At 38.7% G+C, this 25843-nt stretch overlaps 3 protein-coding genes and 1 long non-coding RNA gene across 14 annotated transcripts; 3 read left to right on the top strand and 1 right to left on the bottom strand.

Annotated features, from left to right (window-relative positions):
* Window positions 1-69: 69 nt before the first annotated feature.
* LOC110176185 (phosducin-like protein 1) lies at window positions 70-2301 on the top strand. Its single transcript, XM_020942435.2, has one exon. The coding sequence runs from the start codon at window positions 197-199 to the stop codon at window positions 1034-1036; it is 840 nt and encodes a 279-aa protein (XP_020798094.1). The 5' UTR covers window positions 70-196; the 3' UTR covers window positions 1037-2301.
* Window positions 1828-23317, bottom strand: RhoGAP71E (Rho GTPase activating protein at 71E). 5 transcript variants are annotated; one of them, XM_020942501.2, is made up of 7 exons: window positions 22032-23317; window positions 10307-10508; window positions 10060-10243; window positions 9803-9865; window positions 8577-9481; window positions 5817-6246; window positions 1828-4390 (listed from the first exon to the last, which is right to left on the bottom strand). In XM_020942501.2, exons 1-7 carry the CDS (start codon window positions 22478-22480, stop codon window positions 3885-3887), a joined length of 2739 nt encoding a protein of 912 aa, XP_020798160.2. In that variant the 5' UTR covers window positions 22481-23317; the 3' UTR covers window positions 1828-3884. The 5 variants fall into 5 exon arrangements, with proteins under 5 accessions (XP_020798160.2, XP_020798161.2, XP_020798163.1 ...); XM_020942502.2 differs by lacking the exon at window positions 5817-6246; XM_086833820.1 differs by lacking the exon at window positions 1828-4390 and having other exon boundaries at window positions 4826-6246.
* LOC147643461 (uncharacterized) lies at window positions 20700-21805 on the top strand. Its single transcript, XR_015271935.1, has 2 exons — window positions 20700-20910; window positions 21193-21805. It is a non-coding gene; the product is annotated as an uncharacterized LOC147643461 (long non-coding RNA).
* Window positions 23256-25843, top strand: LOC110176219 (ubiquitin-conjugating enzyme E2 R2). 7 transcript variants are annotated; one of them, XM_086833829.1, is made up of 4 exons: window positions 23691-23725; window positions 23787-23963; window positions 24423-25029; window positions 25261-25843. In XM_086833829.1, exons 3-4 carry the CDS (start codon window positions 24454-24456, stop codon window positions 25669-25671), a joined length of 987 nt encoding a protein of 328 aa, XP_086689955.1. In that variant the 5' UTR covers window positions 23691-23725; window positions 23787-23963; window positions 24423-24453; the 3' UTR covers window positions 25672-25843. The 7 variants fall into 7 exon arrangements, with proteins under 7 accessions (XP_086689956.1, XP_086689953.1, XP_020798157.1 ...); XM_086833830.1 differs by lacking the exons at window positions 23691-23725; window positions 23787-23963 and adding an exon at window positions 23256-23394; XM_086833827.1 differs by lacking the exons at window positions 23691-23725; window positions 23787-23963 and adding an exon at window positions 23256-23394 and having other exon boundaries at window positions 25255-25843.

The raw sequence follows: 25843 nt of genomic DNA, 5'->3' as shown, positions 1-25843 counted from the left end.
ACTCACCAACACTGCACTTTGCCTGTTCGATGAGTATGGCAACTCCAAAGTCCTGAGCTATTTTCTATCGATTTAAATGTGTCCAACCACCCTGGAACAAAAAATTATATCGGTATCGTTATCGGCTCTAACACTAATTAAATTGTATATAATTGTAAATTATTTGTACCTAAAAGAAACACGTTAATTACCTATCATGGCAACCTTGGAGGACAAGTTACTGGGCGAGAAACTGGAGTACTACTGCAGCAGCAGCGAAGGCGAGGACAACGGCGACGATGGCGACGAGGGTGGCAGCAGCAAGGGAGCAGGGAAATCTTCATCCTCTGGACTCACCATCGATACGGATCCGAATGCTACTCCTGCGGGCGGTTTCCGCCAGCAGGGATCCACAAATACAGGACCCAAGGGTGTGGTCAAGGACTGGCAGAGGTTCAAGCAGCTCGAAGCCGAGCGTCGCGACGAGACGGAGCGCCAACGTCTGGCACTGGCCAAGAAGCTAACAATGACCACGGCCACGGCGGCGGAGGATGAGGAACGCAAGCGGCAGGAGGAGCTGGACGCCGAATTGGACGAGCTGATGAGCGAGGACTTTCTGCAGCAATACCAGAAGCAGCGCATGGCCGAGATGCTGCGGCAGTCGGGCGGTCACCACCAGCAGTTCGGCAAGGTGCAGCAGCTCACATCGCACAGCGAGTTCCTCGCCTGCGTGGAACAGGAAAACAAACACACCACCGTCATTATACACATCTACGAGCGCAATTTGTCCGCCTGCAGCACGTTGAATCAATGCCTGGACAGCCTGGCCACCGACTATCCGTCCATTAAGTTCGCCAAGATCTGCAGTTCGGTGGCTGGCATGAGCCGGGATTTCCGTACCAAAGGCCTGCCTGCCCTGCTGGTCTACAAGGCCCAGGCTCTCATTGGCAACTTCGTGCGACTAACCGATGATCTGAGCGACGACTTCTTTGCCTCCGATGTGGAGAGTTTCCTCATCGAGCACGGCATCATAGTGGATAGAGCCCTGTACAATTAAGTTAGCTTAGCGAAGCTCTTCAAGCTGGCAAGTAACGAAAGGGTTTTCACAATATAATACAAAGGTCAACAAAATCAAGGTGAAGATGCATCCCGAAGCCAGTTCCAGAAAGAGCGAGTCGTCTTAATTCAAAAGCGGCTTGAAAGCCAAAGAAAACGATTCAAAATAACTAAATGCAGATGTTAAAGAAATTATGGAACAATTTTAGGAAACAGACGGCCTACAAACTTCAAGAATGTAATTCCTTTTAAGCAATTTAGAATCTAATCTTCACACTTTCTTTAATAGACAGAAAACCATTGGAATCTCAGGTTAAACAAGAATGGAACCTAACATTTCCATACCCTTACAATGAAAATCTATCATAACTAAGCCAAAAATTCATTCATTTGCAATCGGACAACTTTTCTATGCTGTTTTTTATTAGGTTTTCATCCAAACATGGCTAGATAAATTCGGCATTTAATGCTGATCAAGAATATATATAATTTATAGGGTCGGAAATTACTTCTTCACTGCGTTTAAACTGTAAATCAGATTAATTTTTTTAAAAAGTGATTCAGTAATAAGTTTAAATGTTCAAAATATGACTCCTTGATTTTCAATCTTCTTGTAAGCCTACTTTCTCCATATTTGATACAATTCATAAAATTCTCGATATCTTTCGTTACTTGTCAGTTTAGATAATGGCTTAAAAGCTAAGCCCAAAAGCAAAAAAACTTCTGACCAAATATGTGTTCGTAAGCGCATTAGCATTTAAGCCAGAATGTAAGCCAGGTGCCCACTCTTAATGATTTTTTCCAATTGAATTATTTATTTTTCTTCCATTCAGTAATTAGAGTTACATTATATGTATGATTCTTTTCTCTTTTGGGTTTTATACAGAATTTTCTTAAAGTGCACCTTTCACACACACAAAAAATGAGTAAGAAAAACTGGAAAATGTAGAGAAATAAAAAAATCGTTTAAAAATTATTTGAAAAAATGTATTCGAAATGCATTTTGCACTTGAAACAGATCCTGCTCACTAAACATAGCGTCGTATAATCTATATACCTTTCCGTCATCATTTACAGTTTACAATTTATGATTTATAATTATGTAATAGTATTTTTAGTGGCTAATGAATGTACTTCACTCGAACTCGACGTACTCTGTAAGGTTTATACAACTATATATATTATATATTTTATAGCTTATAGCCTACCATAATATACAGCAATAAAAATGATGTCGATCGATACAATATAAAGTATTTCAACAAATTGGTGTTTCTTCTCTCCATTCTGGGCAACATTCAGAGCTTTATAATATATATATTATAGATTCTTTTCATACTAGGTATGAAATGGCCCAAATAAATGGTTTTTCTCTCGCAATTCTCTTCCTTTAATTATCTAACATTTAGATGTAATTTGTAAATTCAATTTGTAACAAACACACCAAACAGCGAGGAAATATGTATATGTAATATATATATATATATCGTTTTTCGGAACTTTGCAAAGAATTTTTCAACTCCAGCTGAAAAATCTCCAAGTCTAAGTAGGGGTCTGGGGGGAAACAGAACTACTGTGTGGGGGGCAGTGGAAATTCGATCTGTGGAATCAGTCCTATATTGGACCTATCGCAGACCTTTCTCTTGAATCTGTAACTATCTATAAGTCAGTTTCTAAATGGAATTATCTTGGTTGTGGTGTGTTCTTTCTTAAATCTTTCGTTGTGATAGTTCTGAGTCCCCTCTGAAAGGGATGTTTGCTGTTTACTGGAATATACATATTAGATATATATCTTGGGCATACGACATACACATATATATAGACTATATGTACACACATAACGCTATTAACATTAACAATAAACATTCGCAGCATTTTACACAAATTGATTTCCATTTCGCAGTTACAAGTATAATTTGAAAAACGCTTAACTATAAGTTATTAAATGCTAAAATTTCGTAAGAACAATGTAGAATTTCTATATGTATATAAATAGATAAGATTTTCGATTGGTTTCGTGTTTTGTTTGTTGCTTTTTTTGTACTTGTGTCTGTAGATCTGTAAATCTGTAATTCTTAATTCTTTATTCTTGGTTCTTGATTGCATTTTAAGACCCTTTGTTTCGTTCGATTTGAATCAATCTGAATTACTTAGGTCAAATAGCATATGAAATGTGTGGTTCTTATCGAAATCGATTGGTTATTTAGTAGATTGTTCAGATTTATGTTTACTTTCTTCTTTTCTGTCGTTGTTTTAGGTGAAAAATTTCGTTTATTTACTACCTTGACAATGTTTCAAGTTTCCAGAGATTCATCTTCTTGGTGAAGACCAACAAATAAATGTTTTAAAAATAAAACCGTAAAGGTAAAACAACGAAATGAATGCTGAATAAAATTTGGCAATTAGTTGCATTTTACAGTTTAGTTTCAGTTGTAAATTTTTGTTATCTTTTGTTTTGTTTTTTTGTTTAACTAAAGAAAATCAGCCTTTTCTTGCTATACACATTAAATACATATATATCATTACAATAATCTAATATATAATGCATTAGGGGTAATCGAGGAAATCTCTAGAGATTAAGGTTAAAAAATGGATTTAAAAACCATTTAAAACCAGAATTTAGTATGAATGTATAGTGGGACTAATATAATTTACACCAAATCTCTATGAAATCTCTAGAGATTTCAAAGATCAGCGCCTGTTGGAAGTATGTATAGTATGTACGTATTAAAAACAAGTTTATCCATTCTGGGTTAGATCTTATAGTTATAGTTATATAGCTGTCGCAAGAGTCCTGGCTGATCTCAGTCATCCGTGCCGCTGCTATCCGGTTGCCGACGTTGTCCCTGTTACAGCCGCGGTGGCTTGAAGCTCAGCGTCGTTGTGCACTCCAAGCCCAAGTCCATTCGATGATCGCTGCCATCATCATCCTGGGACATTGTCGAGATGCCACATTCGGCAATCGAGTTCCTCACCGATGGCGGCTGCTCGGCACCGGGCAGTAGGCCCACCATGAGCAAGGGTTTGTTTAGCACCGAAACTCCGGCAGCTCCAGCTGTCCCCGGATTATTGCCGGTCAACTGATCACTGCCCAGGCTATTGCTACTGTTGCTCTGACTATTTCCACCGCCGCCAATCTGCTTCTCCTTGTTCCTTCGCAGCGAGGATCGATACTGGCGCGGCACATTGATGAGTAGCCGGCGGGTGGTGGTGGGATTGTGACTGCTGGTGGTGTTGGGGTTAACGGCTCCTCCTCCGAGGCCCAGGCTGGGATTGAGGGCGAGACTGGCGACTGGACGTCGTCCTGCGGCATACTGAATGGACTCGGCGCTGTTACTCAAACGGATGTTGCCAACTGAATCGTCATCATCATCATCGAAGGGATCGGGAATAAGTCGGGGACAAAGAAAAAAACAGGAGAAACAAATTATAGGCTGGATGAGTTAAACTTTCGTTCGTTGGTAGGATGTGGTGGTCTTTTAGTGATGGCTTCTTCTCTTGGAGGAGTAGCGTATAAATGTTGGTTGGTGTTTAGTTGTCATTTGTGGCTGTTGTTGATGGTGTTATGGCTTACTACCTGTTGCACCTGCTGACTCTTGAACAGTTTACAAAATAAATGTACAAAAAGGTGGAACACAAAATTCGGGGAGGGGGGGTTAGTAAACAACAACAAGTACAACGCACACACACATATAATTATGCATGTAACACATAAAGACAAAACACAAAAAAGCTTTACACATCTTTTTTTTTATCATTTTGTTTCGGTTTTCATTATACACAGTATAAATAAATAATAAAGTTTATTGTTGTTAAAATAAAGCATAAACATATATGGAAATCATAAATGAGAGACAGCAAATTACACACACACAAATTAATGATAATCATTAATTAAATCAAAACTAATACAAATGAAGTACTAGAAAATATATATCTTAAGCAAAGAAATATTTTGCTTGTTTACCATGCACTCTTTGTTAGGGTAATCTCATTAGATATTAGCAACATTTCAATGGATGTTCGACTTTTAATCCAACTTCTTACATTAGAAAGCATGATAAACACACTTTGAACCCTTTCATTTTTAACAAAAAATCATACAAATAAATAATAATGTTTTAGCATTTAGGTGGGACATAAGCAAAAAAATCATGATTGGATGCAAAACACAAGACATATCTCATTCCAAATTGATGGTTTAGTTCATCTTTTGAGCGTTTATCGCCTCTTTTTCTTTTTCTATCAAAACAAAAAGTCCAAAACATTGAAAATGACTGTGGCAAAGTTGCTGTTGTTGTTGTTATTATTATTGATGCTGCCACTGCTCCTGCTGCTGTTGTTGTTGTTATTGTTGTGGTTGCCAAGGGAGGAGCCCGGCACGGAGGTCACCTCATAGGATTGATATAGCGATGAGGCGGCATTGTGTTCTGGCGTCGAGTGTCGCATCAGCAACATGGGCTCCACATGCTGCTGCAGCTCGTGAGCGAGCAGCGTGTGTGGTCCACCGTTGTCCAGTGAATCACTGCCATCATCGCTATCCGCCGACTCCTCCTCCTCCTCCTCCGCAACAATAACAACAGCAGCAGCTTCAGTTGCAGGCTGCACCAGCCGGCATCGGCTTAAGCATTGTGTGGAAAAGTAGCATGTGGTGGCGACGAGTGGCGGTTCGTATAGATAGATGCTAGCCAGGTTATGGTCGCCGCTGTTAGTGTTGTTGTTGTTGTAGTAGTTGGAGTTGTGGTTGTTGGTGAGAGCAGTTAGTCCGTCTATATAACTACCCGTATTCACGTCCAGCAGCAGGCGTCGCTGCTGCTGTTGCTGCTGGTGTTGCATGGGCGGTGGCCTCAAAAGGCCCTTGGAATGTATCTGTTGCTGTTGCTGCTGCTGCTGTTGCTCCTTCTGCTGTCCGTAGCTGTCCTCGGTGTCCATCATATCGTCAAAGTGATGCTGCTGCTGCTGCTGCTCCTGGTCCTGTTGCTGCTGCTGCCGGCGATAAAAGTGATATAGCAGCGCCGCCTGGTTACGTTCGCCCTCCGTTTGGGCCTGTCGCATGTCCCGGGTGCTGCCGCCGCCCAAATATCCAGCGGCAGCGGCCAGGCAGCAGTTGCTGCAGGTGTCCGCCGGCAGTTGCAGGGTGACCACAGCATCCCGGGGACCCAGGAACCACTCGGAGCGGGTGCGCATGCGTGCGGTTTGGCGTTCATGGACCTAACAGCGTTTCAAATATGTTTTTTCATTTGTTGTTGATGTTGTTGCGTTTATTGTTGAGTTTGGTTGTTGTAGAGTTTGTTGTTGATGTAGTTGTAGTTGTAGTTGTTGGTGGGGAAGACGGAGGGGGATTCAAAATTATCGCATTAGAGTTTTTGTTTGGCATTAATTGAAATTATTGTTGTTTTTTAATTTTTTAGCTAGCATTAATGATTTGTTTGTATTTTTCTTGATTCACTTAAGTTTAAAAACTTGAAAAAGGCAAAACGAAAAAAAAAAAAATAATCGAAAGTAAACTCATAAACTAAAATCAAACAATGAACTTTAAATAAATTGTTAACAAAATATTTAGTTTTAGTGGCAGAATCAGCGCAGAGTGAAACAAAAGTGGTGCAAGATTATACAAATTGACGTAGTACCAGGGGTATTCGAAGTGACGAGGAATAAAAGGATACATTTTACCATGAATACCCCTAAGATACTAAACAAGCATAAAATTATAAATATAATTAATTAAGTAAACAACACTCAGTGAAAAAACCGCCAACAAGCGCGATTGCTTATCTTTTGAGGTGGAAACACAACAACATTCAGGAATAAAGAAGAATTAATTACAAATGCAATATATATAACTCGGGGCTTGTGTTTTCTGTAGTATGATTTGCATGACTATGTCTGTGTTTTGTTTTTGATTTTTTGCTTATCAACTAAATGTTATTTGGTTAAATAATTTAACTACATGCATGCATTTATGCAGGGTGCACAGCAAACAATAGCAGGCTTTTCTAAGCTACATAGACAAGACAAAGACAAAGGAGAAGAATTACAAATGAAATGATAACACATAAATTAAGCTATAGTGCAAAGATAACAATATATATATACATATTTCAAATGGCTTAGGTCTCTAAATATAAGTTTATATTACAAAATAATGATTACAACGAAATAAAAAGGAAGGAACAGAGTATTTCAGCTTATAATACAGAGTGTTGTCTATTTTTGTCAAGTGATAAGACCGATAACATTATAAATAAATAATATTTAAGTGTAGTATCTATAAAATAACATCTACATTTATAAATTGTGTACAAAAGATTGAGTTTGTGGAAAAGATGTTGTATACTTCTGTTTGATCCAAGTTCTCTTCTCTTTTAGGTCCAGAAAATCCACAGATCCACACGAAAAATCTCCGTAACAAGGTAAGACTAAGGACTTGATTAATGAAACCTACAATCTATTCATATTTATGTACAGCTAAAACCTAACTAACCAAGTGAATTCATGGAAAAACTTGTCTTTTATAATTCCCAATTGGCTTTGTATTATTAAATACGCAATTTGGTTTAGCACTTGTTTTTTATTTACTGAAAATAGGTGTCTATAAGTAGGAGCAGGTGTATTTATAAAATGTTTTCTATGTTTTTCGTTTGAATGGTTCACATTTTCTTAGTTTTTGATTTTGTTTTAGTTTTTAATGTGTGTTTTTGGTGCTGTTTTTGTTTTAAACAAACTAAATATGAGTAAATTTGAAACATGAAATGGAGAATCGAAAATAAAATCATCTGTTCCATTGTTTTAGTCCATTTTTTATACAGAATGTTTTGATTTTGTGTACTTTTTGTACCGTTCTTTTTTTTTGGGAAGGTTGTGATGGGGGTTTCTTATGTTTTACAATAATATTAAATGTGTTTTTGATTGTTGTAATTGTTGTTGTTTTGTGGGTAGTAGTAGTAGTTGATTTCGTTGGCAGGCGCACAAATTTGGTTTTAGTTTTAGATTATAGATAAATCATACAGAGAAAGGAACAAAAAAAGAAAAGGAAGAAAAACTATGCAAAAGGCAAACACATTTCCAAAAATGAAATACAAACTTTGTTTAACAATTTGTCAGGTGAGAGTTAAGATAGAAAAAGTCAGTGATAGATAGTGATTAGAAGGAAAAAAAAAACATTTCCACTTGACGAAAAAAAAAGGAAAGGCAAGTTATACATATCCAAAATTTAATACAATTAAAAATCAAAATCAAAATTCGCAACAGAAAATGATAAAGGTGAAAAAATAATGAAAAAATAAGGAGAAAGTAAAACTTAATAGCTAGGATATTCTTGTTTCTTGATTCTATATCTTTCGCTGGAAAAAAGAAACGAAAACTTATAAAAGAAATTCGAGCATTTTGCAAGGGGTTAATATTAGACCTAGGATCAAGGATCTAGGATCTAAGATCTAGGATCTAGGATCTATATACATATATAGATGTACGTTCTACACAACAACAGTCGCTAGATCTCAGACGGAAATGCGCGAGCCCAGCAGGAACTCATCCCTCACCTGTGGCAGATACGAGAGGCTCTTGGTGCTCTCCGCGTAGCGATTGACAGCCCTCAGTTCATCCATGGTCATGCCGCCCTCCGCTCCACCGTTGCCCGCCGCACCGGATCCTCCATTGGAGCCGGTAGCTCCGGCCGAATTGGAACTGCAGGAGCTGCTGTGGCGTATGCCGCGATTGCAGCGGCTGCAGGTCCTCTGCTTGGGCTTGGGCGGAGTGGGATTGCCAACGGGATTGCCACCAGCATTTGATCCTGCTGATGGACGCCTTTCGGCGCCACCACTTCCAACAGCACCTCCAGCGCCAACGCCTCCGCCATCTAGGCTCTTGGTTCCCGTACGCAACCGGCGCTGATGATGGCTGCTGCTCGTGGGCACTGGCTTCTTCTTGTTCTGGCGATAGCGTCGCTTCACAACGGTCATGTCATCCTCATCGTCGTCATCGTCATCATCATAGTCTCGCTGGCGGTGGTGTGGCTGCTGTTGCTGCTGGTGCGGCTGCTGCTGTGCTTGCTCTTGGTAGTGAAGTGGCTGCTGGGGTCGCTGCTTGTGGCGATACATTCCTCGACTCCCATGTGGCGGAGCTATGCTGCTTATTTCCAACTCGGCCCCAAAGTCATGAACACCATCCAGCTCATCGTTGTCCTCGTCATCATCGGCATAGTCATCGTAATCATAGTCTGTAGCATTGCCATTGCCATTGCCATTCCCATTCCCATTTCGCTTGGCCGGGAGTGGAGACGAGGTCATGGCAAAGATGCCGGGACCCTCCAGCGAAACAGAGAGGCGGGCACAGCTCTCGATGAACGAGTGTTCCGGTGAGACGCCCAGCGAGAGGACGCTGTTCTCCAGCGCTGAACTGGAGCTGGTCAGCAGAGCGGGCGTCGATCGGGACTCCTCCTGGGCCACTAAATCAGGTCAGGGGGTCATGGTTAACATTGCATATGAATGAAGGAGGGCAGAAGATAAACACAACAAATTGTACTGAAGCATGCAAAGCTATAGGAGATGGATGAACCAGAGAGTGGAGGCGCTGAGAAGCTGATCTTGTTTCGGGTACACCAAAAATGACCGAGGATGAGCTTATCACACAGACAGAAGAGTTAGATATCGGACAGTGTGGAGTGTGAAGAGAGGATATAGAAGTCCGAAAGCAAAGCACAAAGTGTCTTAATCTAACTATAACTATTGATAGAACCTAAGAAGCACGTAGAAGAGATGGTACTCACGTAAGCCCCAACGCTCGCATTGACACTGCAGCCAGGTCTTCTCCGCCTCCAACGAATGTTGCACTGTTTTTTAGTTGTGGGGGAAAAATATAAAGAAAATATTAGCTAGGAATTCAACACAATGTTTTGGTAGGCTCTTTAAACAGTGACTCAACGTGTGAGTCACCAAACTCTTTGCTTTTGTTATATACTAAAGATTTCTAGAAACCCTTTCTTTAAACATTCTAAAACTTTAATACCCTTTGCTTCATACTCACATGCATATTTCTGTTGAGCCAATTTGCCGCGTGGCGGTGGTGGATACTGAAAGCTGCATATCCACTCATCCTGCACCTTCAGAATGCGTCCTGTGACACGGGCATAGTACTCATAGTTATCACGCCCAAAGATGTCATGTGTGGCAAACTTATCAATTATATTCTGCATTATTTTGGTAGCAACCTGAAAGTTATAGAAATGTTATATCAATTTATTGAAATTTCATAAATCCTATAAAAGACTTACCTTAAATTTGAGCACATCCTCCATGCGGGCTGTTTTTCCATCACTAACACAGGATTGAAAGAAACTGGGCGCCACGGATACGCCCAATGCCTCGCTGGTCATTCCGGTGGAGGCATGAGCCGCATTGCTGGCAATAACCCGGAATGTTCCGAATAGTAAAACTAATAGATGCTGTGTGTATTTTGGCAGCGAACCAAAGAGTCTGCAAGGGAATTGGTAAAGAAAGGGTTCTTTAATAAAAGTTAAATTGAAAAGGCTTAATGAACAATAAAAGACTATTAAGAATCAGAGCTATCTATGGTTATTTTATGTATAATTATATTTGTTTATGGAGAATACTTTTTTAGTAAGAACATGATGAAATTTCTTGAACTGCAAACCGGCATAATCCAACTCTGATTGTGGATTTCATAAATATTTGTTTTGAGATCTGTTATCATAGAAATGAATGGCGGCTTCGACCGAGTTGAGCTGGCAGGGAAAATTGTTAGTCATACAGCACTTTCCGTATTACTTATTATTACAAAAGTGCACTGACTCATATTCTTGACTGAACTACTACTGCCGTTTGTTGTTAGCCATCAAAATTCATTGCCTGGCAAAGAAAGTCAGACCTTGAAGCTCCTCGAAGACGATATGTCTCTATATAGAGTGTATGTCTGGGTCTGTTCACACTTTCATTTTGGCGTGCCTAATGATTTTTCGAAACAAATGGTTTAAGCCCGGGCCCCCAGCTCCAGCTCCAGCTGCAGCTGCCCGGTTGCTGGTGACTTTGGCCGGGGAAGAAGAAAAACTGGTTGGCAACCTCCTCCTAAGCGTCCAAACATTACACAACTTGATGGAGGTAGCTAACCAAAAACCGAAAACCGAAAACCAAAGCCAAGCCAGGCGAGGAGCTATCCAAAAGAAAGAAAACTGAAAAAAATATAAAAACTCGACTCAATCAATTAATGCTTTAAAAGCAACACCACACTCTCCACCTCGGCATCTCTCCCAAAGCTGGCGCTTTAAAAGTGAAAACTTCCAAGATCCAACAATAAATGGTGGAGCCGATGTGGAGAGAAGTTCGGTGGGGTTCAGGCTTTAAATCGCTTGACAATGAACTATACTATACTATGCTATAATGCATAGACCGATCACCGATCTGCTGGTGGTGTGAAATGCCCGAGAAGAAAGGAAAATACAGACTTAACGAGTGAAATGATGTCGGCTTAGCCCCAACTCAGACCGATAATTGTGTTGCATTTAGAAGGAATATGTTTCGTGCACTCCCCGATAAGGTTTACAACAGATATATAAATAACTATATATATATGTGGGGAAAATATTGGGAAATCTCAAGTGTAGAGAATGATGGATTTCAGTTAATTGAAAGCCAACAGAAAAAACTTTACGATGATGGAACCCGCATGAACTGTTACAAATTTAGAAACTCAAAACTGGCCAAATGAAAGGTGGGAAGCTTAAATGCTTTAAATTACTCAGACAAGAGACTTGGGTCTACCATAAGTTGGAGAAAACTAAGAGTTAGATGTGAAGACTCTTCTAGGAATAGCTAATGATGCTTCTAATTAAAATAGTCTACAGTAAAGATGAAAGAGTTTCCAACTCTAACTAGAGTTAATAAAGTATAGATCTAGATGGAAAGTGATGATATAATCTAAACAATACATATTGATATTTCTCAAGAATCACTTATTTGAATAATAAATTGCATAAATATTGATTTAGAGCTCCTCCCATATAAATTCCTTTTATCAAAGACACTCCTATACTTAAAGTCACATCCGTAAACTGCTTTGGGTTATCAAAGGGTCAAGGTTTTAGCACAAAGAGTTCCCAGGTTCATTAGTTCATTGATATTTCTCAATTTGTGTGTTTGCCCGACCGCAAGTGAGTCAATATGGTATTTAATGTGAACAACCTAAGCAATGCCACCAGTTCCTGGCTCAGACCCAGACCCAACCCAAGCCAAACAAACACTTTATAGTAAACTATACTATAGTGAGAAACCCTAATCAGCCAAGCAATGCATTGTAAATACAAAATACTGGAAGAACGTGCCGCCTGAAAGTCGAAATATATGTATATAAACAACAAGGATGTAGTCTTATCTTATCGATACCAATTTTCAACTACACATGTAGTTGCGGCTTCTTCAAGCCGAAAGTTTGAACTTCCTGGAGGCCAGCATAATCGGTGATACAGTGATAGTGATAGTGGGGGAAAAGCTAATGATCACCTCGAACTCTCGCCTAAAATGTTGCCTGATAACGATTATCAATTGCCTTGTTTTTGCTGGAATTTGTTGTCGTATACGCCCATAAAGTGGAATGCGTACAAATCGTTTATTAATTGCATTAATTACGCGGAATGCTGTTAAAAAAATACATACATATAAACAACGACCACAGCAACCACAGGCAGCAACAATAACTGAAAGCGGAACAAGTGTTTACGTCCGTTGATATTGAAGAGATAAGTCCAATAATATAACAATACTAATATATATTAACAGAGTTTCCGAACCCTACGATCTCTACCTAATGTCATGAGTAATTGTGGTTTATTGTTTACATTATCATTTGATGATTTTTGTACCTTTTTCAGCATTACTTCAGTGATTGATGTGTGCCATTAGGGTCTTGTGGATCTCCCCTCGCCATGCCTTATATAATCACATTGCGCATGCGCCGCAGTATCAAAATCCTATTTTATTCCGAACTCTCATTTACATAATCAATAGGCCAAATAAAAGAGTCACAAAACAAAAGGCAAATAAAAGGCCGGCAATGGCATTAGCATATATTGTATGTAGATATATACAGAAATTTCCTCGAATCCGGCGCTAAATAGTTTCCGATTTTATTTAATATTTGCCATGCGTAGCTTCTGCTTCAGACAGACAACGCGTCATTTTATTGAGATGAATCATTTTCATTTATTGTTAACTTGGTTTATTTTTCATTCATAAAAATGAATAATGTCGGACTGAGTTTTTTCATTCGCTGCCGTTTTTTGTTTGTTTGTTTCTTCGCCGCATTTGATTTGCTTTTATAACAGCATTTTATCACAATATTATATATATTTGTTTTCAGTGCGTTACGTATGAGATGGAGAAGATCTCGTCTTGAAAGATGCCCTACAGAGAAACCAGTTCCCCCATTATCCCCACCAAACCCAAACTCTACTGTGACACTTTCGAGGAGGAGCTCTCTGATCAGAGTCTTTCTTCGTCTTGTGGGTTGGATTGTGGGTCTCGTCTGTGTGCGCTGACTCAAGTCAAGTGAGTGAATTATGCCGTCTGCCAAGAAGAGTGGCGAGGTCTGTGCAAGTGATAAGTGAAATATCATACACAAGATAATTGAGTTTCCTTGCGTTACAAGAGCCGCAAGCATTGAGATATATATTGTACACATGTATGTATGAATATATAGTCAGGAAAAGCTATATAGCTGCATAATATATATTGTGGAATTCAAGTGACTGATATACGAAATAAATATTATATTATTCAAAGACTTTACAGAGGAGTATAGGATGAGGAATTATAAACATGAGAGAGATGATTCCATTTTCTACTTTTTAAATATCTCACTTGAAATACTATATAGACTAAAATATTTTCTACCAACTTTCACCTTGAAATTACCTTGCATTTCATCATAAATCATATTTTAATTAAACACAACTAAAGCCAGGAATAAATAGTATTATTCCGAAAGAGCAGACAATGCTTCTGAAGTAGGGAAACACTTTACACATCATTTCAGATAACACAGAAGACATAATGAATGTCGGTCAATTCCTACATATATTTAAATATATACATATAAAGATGTATAATGTGCAATGTAATCGGTTGAATGCCAATAAAATTAACAATACATGTGGTGTTGTATGTGGTTCAATTGATGTGGTCGCCGCTCTAAATGATTCATTTACATTAGGTCATAAGCAAATAACTTAATGATAGTGAAAATTACGACGCATCATCACTTGGGTCGAGGAAAACTGAAGAGGATTATGTGTGGGTATAGTGTGTGTGGATTGAGTAGTGTGTTGTGTGTGCGTGCCTCAGGAATGTGTTTTGTGCATCATCTGAGGCTGAGACTGAGACTGCCGGCTCTTATCGCTTTGGGGCACATTTGTTGCCTACTAAGCAGTCAGTTTTTATAATTATGCTTGCTGCTTATATCTCGTATATCTTTAAGCTTCTGTTTTTGTTTTTCTTAACACTGCAAAATCAGCATCAATATTCATTGCGGCAAGCTCAATCTGCATCTTCTGTTCAAATCCCCGCCCAAGTTTGGAGAACGGAGAATCGAATACACATTGAAAAAAGTGCTTATTATTTTATACCCTTTAAGGGTATTATCATTTTAATCAGAAGCTTGTAACGCTGTGAAGGAATCATTTCCGACCCTGCAAACCATATATATTTTTGGTCAGCATCAAAAGCTGAATCGATCTAGCCATGTCCGGTGGAAAAATGAATTTTCGAAATATTTTCGAAATTTTAAAAGAAGAAATGGGGTTCTTTTTTTTCAAAATTTTACAAAAAGATTTTGAAATTTAAAAACTTAATATGCAGATTTGTTAATCTACTCACAACTAAGATAGAACAGCTTTCCGAATATAAATTATGGCATTTTTGGCTTAGTTATGAGTTTTTTTAATCATTGATTTGGCAAAAAAAAAAAACGCCTCATAAAAAACATTGATAAATATCGATTCAAAGAATACGAATATTTAAAACTTGGTTATGATTGTATTCAAATTCCATTCTATAATATAAACTTCGACTTTCCTTTCTTGTGGTATATAAGAAAATTAGCTTTGAAATATTTTCATTAAAAGTTTTATAAATTGTATAATTGTATAAGTAATTTAGCTGATTAAGCTGAATTATTCCGGAAAGATTATTAATAATTCCCATATCATTATTAACAGATGCAAAGCATTACTCAGTTTATTAATTGTTTATTTTATTTCTATATATATTTCAGATAAAAAATGCTCTGTGCACAAATTAAAGATGACAGAGATTCAGTTGGAAGATCGCTGGGGAAGAAGTGGAAGCCACAGCCTTTGTGTTCCGTTCAACAGATACGAAATACGAAATAAAAAAATAAAAACAACCGCAGCAGCAGCAAGTTTTTTTCACTGACAATTGCTGTAGTTGGTCGTCGGCACAATACAAAAGACAATACGTCATAATAATGAACCCAGCAAAAGCAATACGAATCCACAATAATAAAAAGCCGTTTCAGCATGCATACATACGTATACTAAGTGCAGACATCACGATATGTGCTGGATGGATGACGACTAAATGACCCACCAACCAAGCCGCCAAACCAAAGCCAACGACGACGACAATGCCCTGATTACACTCCACAACCGATTGTTGTTTGTTTTCTATCTACTAGGCCATCAATCATAGAAATCAGATAATAAATGTCTAAATTTCAGAACCAAGAACTTGGATATTACGCTATGTTAAGGTTAGGAAGAAGGAACTTAATTTACAGGCAATAATTAAAATAAATAAAGAATATAATTTTGTTTAAAAGATATAGATATTATATATAGATACTATATAAAAATATAGATAGATATTGAAAATAAATTGTATAATAATAATATAATTTATAAGCTTTATTTATGTGTTTTAAATATCTATAAATTATTGACGCATTCTTGTTTATTTCCGTTTTAAGCAATAACTTTTTTCGATTGTGTAAATTACAAATATTGAAACTAAATTATATAATTTGTTTATTTATAAGCGTGTTTTATGTATTAATAAATTGTTTTTAATTGTATATTTCTTTCACAAGCCTGGTGAAAGCTAAATAAATAAATAAAATAAATAAAGTTGCTTGACCCCAAGAGAGAGAGAACTGATTGCCTGTGGGCCAGTGTATATCCGCCATATGTTTTTAGTGACTGGAGTCTCTGCAGTCCAAGTTGCTCATCGTTCAACGGTCAGGGTTTGTATTTTTTTAAAAAGGAAAATTGTTAAACCAAGAAAACCCTTGAGAGGGGGGAAAAAAGATCCCTCACGAAGCTCCACTGACGCAAATTTCCACGCTTTTCGCATGTTTACAAGTACATTTTTTTGTTGTTCGCTCGCTTGCTTTATTTAACATTTATTGGTTTTGTTTGGCATTGTTGTTTATAAACGGCGGCAGTTTCGAGTTTATATTTATGCAAAATCGAATGCGAAACTCAAAACTCCTGATGAGGTAGCAGACGTTAAAATGAAAGCAATTAGCAAAGCCATTAAGCCAAAAGTTAAATATGTTTAAATTGAACTTGGGGACCAATAAAAATCTACAAATCTTGAAAACTGCAGCTAAATAAGACATCTTTCCATAGTCTCAGTAAAGTAAATATATAGGTAAATCGAACAGAGATTGTAAAAACGCCACAAAACTAAGGGGAAAACAATGCTTTTCATCTGAATAACAATAATCAGGAAACGAACCTCAGTTGGAACAGTGGGCACATGGGGAGGAGGAGAAGGTGGTGCCCTTCCAGACATCGGATGACGATGACGGCTTATGGACTTATGGACATATATAGAGAAGAACCTTGTTTCTTTTGTTAATGCCATTTGGGACAATGCGGCTTTATCGTTGTCTACCCTAAGGCTATTTGTTGTTGTTCTTGTCTGCAGTGCAGTTTTTGCCATTTGTTTGTCTAGACCAACAACAACACCAACAACAAAAGCGAGCAAATTTTCCTGCTTTTCCTCGTCTGCCACTTTTTGCACTTATCAGTATTCGCCGCTGCCATTAACAATTGTCCAGCAGGCAATTGTCTAAATAGCCTATTAACTATGGCCAACGATTGAGAATATAAGAAGAGAAGTGTTCAGAATTGATGAAGACTAGGAAAAGGACAAACGAAGAAAGGATAGGAAGAGGGGAAATTGAAAATTGAGAGAAAGGACAGCTGCTAAAAGACAGCTGATCCACAACAGGATCAGAAAACGCCAGATCAATGTTTGCTTTTGTTTTTAGCAAATAACAAAATTCCCAAATTAAATAAAATTAATATATCAAAACTAATTTTTAACTTCATATTTCCCCAAGGTTCGGTTTGCCTTCAAATCGTCCAGAAAATTACTCTTTGGGGAGTACTAAAATCCTTATCGGCAATTACCGATTGTTATTGATGACGTACAAGGAGGCGGAATATGTAAACAACTATAAAAAATCACGTGTTTGGTGACTCACACCTAAATGTACTTTATTGTAGGATTTTTTTAATTTTAAATTTTAATATTTTCAAGAAATTAATTCAGTAAAATGTTTAATTAATGAATTTTGAAAGGCATTGTTGCTATTTTCTTGTACGTAAAGAAACCCTAAAACCTAGATAAACTCGGAGCTAATAAAGACATAAAACTTATAATTATAATTATTTAAAGCCGGTTTTTATACCCTTACAGGGTATTATAATTTTAGACAGAAGCTTGTAAGGTTGTGAAGAAGTTATTTTTTAATGAGTCATTTCCAACCCGACAAACCATATATATTCTTGATCAGCATCAACAGCCGAATCGATCTAGCAATGATTTTTTGCAAAATTTATAAGGGGTTATATTTGAAATTTTTTTAATTTCTAATTGAGTATGCCGATTTATCATCCTCCTTAAAATAACTAACATATGAAAGCTTTCCGAATTAAAATTAATGCTTATTTGACCTAGTTACGATATTTTAAAGACAAAATATAAACATATCGATTCAAGGAATATATTAAACTTTGTTATGATTGGTTTTCGGTTTGATCCTATGATTCAATTCGAAACTGCAAGGGAATGTAAACCTCGGCTTTCTGAAATTTATTGCCTTTCTTGTTTAATGTATTGATTGGATTTCTCATCAGCTAGGGAAAAAACTATAGATATATCTTAACTCCGCACACTGTGTGCTTAAAAGCGTCTTGTACTTTAACCTTTAGTTAATATTTATTATTTGATAAACTAAATCTTTTTAAAATGCAATTTAACTGGTAGTTAACAGTGACTTACTATTAAGAAGTTCGAACTTCGAACCTGAACTGGACTTTAAGAAGCTGGTAATTTAAAAAGATAAAAGTTTACTAAAGTTGACTATATTTTAGTAATACCCACTGCATATGCTAGCTTAAACTTAACATTTTCAACTGTACAAATAGAAAGATAAAACAATTGACAAAAGTCACAAAAAAAAAGAGCAACAGGCGTTGGAAAAAGCTTGCGAAAGCTTTCCTCTTAGCCAGGCAACAAGTTGCGAATAACAGGACGAACCCAAGGTAGAGAGAGAGCAGAAAAAGAGAGTGCAAGGTAGAGTTGGAGAGTCAGACCAAGAGTGAGAGAAAGCGCTATTCACACTCTCTTTTGGCAGCTGCCTTTGCTTTGCTTTCTTGCTCGCCTCTGCCTTTTCCACTTTTTTTTCACTTTCTTGCGATGTGTGCTTGTAATTTACACAAGACAAAAGCAAACGGCGATAAAAACAATATACAATTCATTTGTATTTTTGGTCTATTGCAAAAACGTGCAACAATGACGTCGATGCGCTCTGCAATAACAACAAGAAATTGGAAAGAAACCGAAAAAAAAACAGCTGGAATAAAAACACACACCGAAACGATGTGCCAACTGATGTGAGCAGCGAGTAAGCGACAGCGAGGGGGAAGAGATACGATATACAACGGCCAGCCAGCCAGCCCCCTCTCTCCGCCACCTTTCTCTTTTCAGCGTTTACGTTTTAATTGATACAAAGTTTCCAACGCGTGTCTATTTATAAAGGTGTGTGCGTGTGTGTGTATGTTGGTTGCTTGGAGCTTGCTTGATGTTGGCGGCTGTGGCGCTATTTTCGCGCATTTTGGTTTGATTCGATTGTGATTGCCCAATGTGCTTGTAGTTGTAGCTGTGGCTACAGTTGTTGTTGTTGTTGTTTTTGTTGTTGCGCCTGCCCCGAAAGGTAAATAAACAAAAGAGGGAGCCAACGGGAGCAACAATTACAACAAAATGTGTGTATATAATTGTACAAGTTTGAAAATGTTTACACACACTTACAGTCGCAAACAATACGTTAGCGAACTTTGATAATATATATATAAAATATTTAAATTATGCAAAGAAAACGTATATGTTAATTTAGTATTAAATAAATTAATAAAGTTGAAAAAAATACTATTCAAAAAATGTATATAACTCGAAATTCATTTGGAATAATATTATTGATGTAAGATGGATTTGCATAAGAATTTAAAATAGTAAAATTATGCAAAGAAAAAATATGTGAATTTAATATTTAATAATAGAAGAATAAAGTTAATAAAATACGATTTAAAAAATGGATAAACGTATTTTTAAAATTAAATTCACTTGGGACAATATTTCCTCAGGAAAAAATCTAATTAATTTTAATTTTACCATTAATGTCCCCACTCACTAGCAATTAATCAATGACTCTTTGTACTTGAGAATTTTAAATGGATTTCCTACAGCAACTTACGCATAATGCTAATAAATTGAAGGTTCGGTAAAGAAAGAACATATTTTCATTCATAAATAATCTCTTTTCAGACGTGTACATGGCAGAAGGGAAATATTTTTTAAATTAAAATAATAATAACAATAATCATAATAATTTTTTGTAAAGAAACAACTATTTGTTTCCCCATATCTGTAGACATACGCACAGGTTGCCAAACTGAAAAGCAAAGAGCTCAGTGTACATCAGCCTCCCCGCGAAATGAAAATAATTTGGCGGTCGATTTCTACGCATGCAGAAGTTTTAAATTTATGTTTTATTGCTGACGTTATTTGTTTAAACGCACATTTAGCATTTAGCCAGGCGATGTTCGGGCATTTAATGTAACCAATGGTTGTGTACTGATCCGACCGGATTGGATCGGATCTACTGCTGACGCAGTAGCAGAGCATCGCAAACCAATCCCCAGTGCCGCATCCATCTCAATCAGTTGAAATGTTTAACAAATTAAGCAAATTAAACGCCAGAAGGAAGGAGCCCCAGCCTCAAAAACAGAACAGACAAATCATTTCTGGCTGTCAATCGCAATTGATCATCGGCTCTAAATGTCCGATTTGTTAATTATTCGCAAGCCCGCTCACTTTTCGTTAATAAAAAACATGAAGGAAGAAGAAACAATTGCGAATTGCAGCAACGAATATTTCGTTTACTTTTAATTGGACCTGCGTTGGCTGGGTCTTTGTCCGTGTGTGTGTGTGTGTGTTAGCCCACGCTTTATGCTCTAATTCAGATGGTTAGAAATCGATTGCCCCAACTACAAACAACAACAGAAGCAACAGCGAAAGACTACAGCTAACCGAAAGCGAACCGAAAATCCAAGCTTAACCCTTTCCAACGGTCTCTGTTTACACTTGCCGACGAGTTTCGTCTTAAAACCCATACAAGGCTGAGCAGTGAATCAGCGAAAATCAGAATAAATTGAATACAGTCACAATTCTCTACAAGCGAAACTATTAAAATTCCATTAAACTATTCAGAATCGATATAAAGAGACGCACCTCTTACGGTAAAGCATTATTTTGAATCATAATCACATAAAATGCAAAGGTAATTTAAAGTCTTACAATTTATTTTAAGTATTAAATCTTTAATTGAACTCTCTTAACTTTCCCAAGAGATCTATTCAACTAATTACCTTTACAAACCCATTTTTTTTTACTAATAAATCCCTAGTTTCTAAACATTAAAATCACTTCTTAATTCCTTAGTTAGTCATTACAAAAATCCCACAGATAATTTTCACCTGTAAGTTCAATATTTGTATGCTTTACTGTTTATTATAAAACCAAACATTTGACGCTTGTGTTTTTTTTTTTTCGTTTCGCTCAGCGTACAAATTATGTAAATTGGCAGGCACATCTAAGGGTTAAGCGAACGCTTAACGCTCAAGTGAAAATTGGTGAAAATCCACACAAATGTGTCAACAAGTGTCGGGCAACAACAACAACCACAAACAACAAATAACAACAGCAGAAAAAAAACTAGAAGAGCGCGAACTATGAAAACAACATACATATAAGTGTAAGAGGCAGGCTTTCCAGTGAATTAACTCCCCCTGAAGATTCTTGAGACTGCTTGTGCTGCATCTACCGAATCTACATCTATAGATCCGGTTCAGCAAGTTTACCGCAAGCTAGTTACACTAGCAAACACAGAAAACACACAACCATGTATATACCGCCACACAGTTGCGGTTGAAATAATAGTAGTAGTTAAAATGAATGAATTTCATGTAATCCCCGGGCAAATTGAGTGTCTTTGGTTGTGGTGTGGAATACCTAATATGTTCCCTACCGAATAAGGAGTGACACAGCCTGTAAATTGTTAACATCTGTTTTATGATTTTGGTAAAAAATATATTAAAATGTCTTTGGAAACTTTATGGTTAATGTAATGATTTCAACGGACAGACATGACTAATAAACATATAAATGAACTCCTATTTTAAAGCCTTTTAATTACTACGATTTAGGGTAAGTATTTAAAACTGTTATTTTACAAATGTTGTTACAGATTAAAGAAAAGTCATTGGAAGCTACATATTCCACCACAATAAAAATAGTTCTTACCAATAATTCCCAATAATAAATTCACTATATTTCACTATATTTCACTATATCCCTAACCTGAACTGTCGCTCCCCACCCCAATCCCTGATTGCCACTCACCTGTGCAGGCGCTCCGTCTGCTCGGATTCATTCTGCAGATCGTTGATGGCAAACAGCTCCATTTCGCCGCTGCGCCCGAATATTCCATTGGGTATTTTGCGGAGGAACTTCTTCAGGACACTGGCGATGGTGAAGACCGAGTAGTTGTCGACGTTCACTAAGCGACCCGCCTGCAGAAAGTGTATGAGCTTCTTCATGGTGCCCTGGTGGCCGGGGGCGCGGAATACATCGCGACGATTCGGAGACTCCTTGTTTAGCTTGAGGATGAGGACGAGCAAGGGTCCTGGAATGTTGTTGTTATGCTTGCACACCTCCTCCAGCGGCACCCCGAACTTGACCTTCTCCAGGCGGTACGGATAGGCGGGGGCGGTGGCGGGATGGCCGCAGGATGTGACCACGTTGCCCAGATCGGCGGCACGCCTGTGGACGCGTTCAGCCCAGCTGGACATGATTTTTCGCGTACGCTTCTCTCTCGCTCACTCGATTGCTTGGTTTTTCCTGGCTGACTGGCTGGCTGCCTGCCTGCCTTCGTGCCTGCGTGAGTGAGTGCGTGCGTGCGTGTGCGCGTGTGTGTATGTATGCGAGTTTTTCACGGGAAAAATGTGCTCGACTCAACAGATTTATGGTTTTATGCTGGCCAAAAGCATGTTCACTTTGCCTGGAATGATAGTTGTCCACTCTTCAACTCTCCCGTTCTTCCACTCGCTCTCACAAATATGACTTTTTTCGCCACACACACAGCTTAGCAGCACACACACACACACAGGAGAATTAAAAATCAACAAAACGCAGCTTCGCGTCTACTGCTGCTGCTTCTTCTTGTTCGCTGTATTTTTTTCTATTTGGCTCCTTGGGCGTTGTTTGAGTTTTGCTTACTAGCTTGTTTTTACACTTTGAACGGAAACGAAACACTTGTTTTGGCCTGCTGCGCTGCAATCAAACTTAAGCGATTTAACTCGATTGCTACTCGCGGGTCGCGACCACTCCTGTATGCATTTTTTCTTTGCCGTTGTCTTTTCTCGCTATTCGCTTTTTCCGTCTTTCGTTTCTCGGCTTCTTCTTTGGCCAACGCCTCTCTCTCGATTCTGTGGGTTGCTTTTCAATTAAAACGCGACACTCTTACATCTTGCCCGGTTTCACTACATCCGCGGCACTCGCGTTTGCTGTCGGTTTACTTTTAAGTCCTAAATTAGTTGTGTTATTCGCGAGTGTTAATAAAGTGCTGCGCTGCGATTCGATTTTTTGTTTTTACGCGTGTGACTGTATTTTGTTCCGCTCGTAAAACTAAAAACTTGAAATAAATTTCGGTATTTTTACCTCTACGGCAACTGGTCACACTTGAAAGAAGGGAATATAAGGAAACGTAAGCAAAACCATTACTCAATTGTAGATACATCGATGTTATTTCCTAGTAAATACTTTACAAAAGTATATATATTTTTTAAATTTGCTATATGGCATTAAGAAACACATAATTGGTTTTTTGAGCATAAACTCCCGATATTTTAAGGCAACTATCGATGGATTGCACGAAGGGAGAGATCTCCGATAGTAATTTAGCGCAGACATGAACCTATCGCCCTCGCAATGCCTCAAGCAGCCATCGGAAAAAATATCGATATGATCTTGAAATTCGATTGTTGACCATTTGATCGTACCAAAACAATTTCCAAAGGCAAAGTTTACCAAAATCGGTAAATAAACGATTATGAAACAGTGGGATAACAAGTTCCTTATAAATTCAACAAACTATAGCTTCTTAATTAACTTCATCATTTGACAAGACAAACACCAACGCCAGCCCTGGTCACACTAATGCCACAACCCTGGTCTTTGTTTTTTTTGTAAAGAGTGAAATTGTTGCAAGTCAAACACAACAATAACACAAAGCATTAAAAACGCATATTAAATCGTAAAGTAATCTCAAAAGAAGTACGTATATACGCGACAGGCGTTGGTGGTAGTCTGCAATCGGTTTTCCACACACATTTCCCCTCTTTGAGTTCGTCTTTCGTGACAGTAATAACAAGAACAGGAACAAAAGCAACAACAATAGTAATGTCAAGAGAGCAGAAATAGTTTCCCTTTTCCATCAACAAATACATATATACATATGTATATGTTGTATTTTCTCCCAAACTTGGCCAGTTTTTCGAGACGAAATTTTCCGCAGTTTTTCCTTCGATTTCGTTTGATACACAGTCATCGGCGCGTCGTGTGAAGTGTTGCGACAACGACGACGTGCTCACCTTGAATTCACCAGCAGCAGCAAGATATTGACCCTGCTCGCGCGCTCACACACACACACACGCATGCAGACCGCACACCAAATGCCATATAGCCGCACATAGTTCCGTTTTAATCTCTTACCGACATGTTTTGCTTCGACAGACCGCGAGGACGACTGCAATTGGTTGAACAAATGGCCACCGCCGCCTCCACATCGCAGCATGCGTCCACCGCAACGATGATGGCCGGCTCTGGAACGGTATCGGGCTCCCTGGCTACCACCTCTTCCACCTCGTCGTCCGCCCCAAGCAGCACGCCAAGCAGCTCGGCTGTGCGAGCACTGGCCATGGAGTACAAGTCGCTACAGGAGGAGCCGGTGGAGGGATTCCGCGTCAAGTTGATCAACGATGATAACCTATTCGAGTGGGAGGTGGCCATATTTGGTCCCCCAGATACTCTCTACCAGGGCGGCTACTTCAAGGCACACATGAAGTTTCCACACGACTATCCCTACTCACCGCCATCCATCCGCTTCCTAACGAAGGTCTGGCACCCGAATGTTTACGAGAACGGGGATCTGTGCATATCCATACTGCATCCGCCGGTCGATGATCCGCAAAGCGGCGAGCTACCTTGCGAGCGCTGGAATCCTACGCAGAATGTGCGCACCATCCTGCTGTCGGTCATATCGCTACTCAACGAGCCCAACACATTCTCGCCGGCCAATGTGGACGCATCGGTCATGTATCGTCGGTGGCGAGACTCACAGGTGAGACTGCATCTTCCGGCTGTTTGTAAGTGTCTAGTATGCGGGCTTGAGCCCCTGGAATCTAAGTAAAGTAGAGAATGCCGATTTGCGATTATTGCAAATCATTATTTGATTAAAACTTTTTATAATTAATTACAAATTGTATATACCTTGACCAGAAGTCCGCATACTAGACATTTACAACCTCCCCTTGTTGGCGTTTTAATAAGGATTTACTAACTTTAGGGTAAGGACAATGAGTATCCGAACATTATACGCAAACAGGCTCTGGCAGCCAATGCCGAGGCCAAGCGTGAGGGCATTGTGGTGCCCATGACCTTGGAGGACTATTGCCTGAAGCCCACGCGCAAGCCCGCAACAGACTCTGGCCTGGATGCCAACTTTTATGATGATGATTTCGATCTGGAGACGGAGGACGATCTTCCCACAGATGACGACGATGATGACTTCGATGAGGATGATGACGATGACGTCGATGATGAGGAGGATGACGACGAGGAGGAGGAGGATAGTGCCACGGCTTCGATAAGCAAAAATAATGGCAGTGGCAAGTGCAAGAACAAGAACAATAACGGTCTGCTGGGCAGGGATGCGGCCGATGCCGAGTCGGCAGATGATAGCGGCAAGGGCGAGACCACATAATGCAGCCAAGGCGAGAACCGCTCATCATTTCTTCTTCCTCCTCCCGCAATCCTGCCTTTTCATTTCTCCAACATTATTATTATTATAATTAATGCTAATTATACATGTTTAAACAACTGAAAACCGAACAACTGAGAAATCGAATTATTTACCAATGTAGTTTATACGGCAA

This window comes from Drosophila serrata, unplaced genomic scaffold (assembly GCF_035046125.1).
Source record: "Drosophila serrata isolate PLE 108 unplaced genomic scaffold, ASM3504612v1 contig_272, whole genome shotgun sequence".
Lineage (NCBI taxonomy): Eukaryota > Metazoa > Arthropoda > Insecta > Diptera > Drosophilidae > Drosophila > Drosophila serrata.
This window is presented reverse-complemented; position numbering and strand designations above follow the sequence as displayed.

Coding starts and splice junctions, on each gene's coding strand:
- LOC110176185 (XM_020942435.2), top strand. CDS start 197: ATGGCAACCTTGGAGGACAAGTTACTGGGCGAGAAACTGGAGTACTAC.
- RhoGAP71E (XM_086833820.1), bottom strand. CDS start 22,480: ATGTCCAGCTGGGCTGAACGCGTCCACAGGCGTGCCGCCGATCTGGGC. Junction 9,482..9,802: donor ATGCGAGCGTTGGGGCTTAC/GTGAGTACCATC, acceptor GACCTGATTTAG/TGGCCCAGGAGGAGTCCCGA. Junction 6,247..8,576: donor GCCTCTCGTATCTGCCACAG/GTGAGGGATGAG, acceptor AAACGCTGTTAG/GTCCATGAACGCCAAACCGC.
- LOC110176219 (XM_020942496.2), top strand. CDS start 24,406: ATGTTTTGCTTCGACAGACCGCGAGGACGACTGCAATTGGTTGAACAA. Junction 25,030..25,254: donor GTCGGTGGCGAGACTCACAG/GTGAGACTGCAT, acceptor TACTAACTTTAG/GGTAAGGACAATGAGTATCC.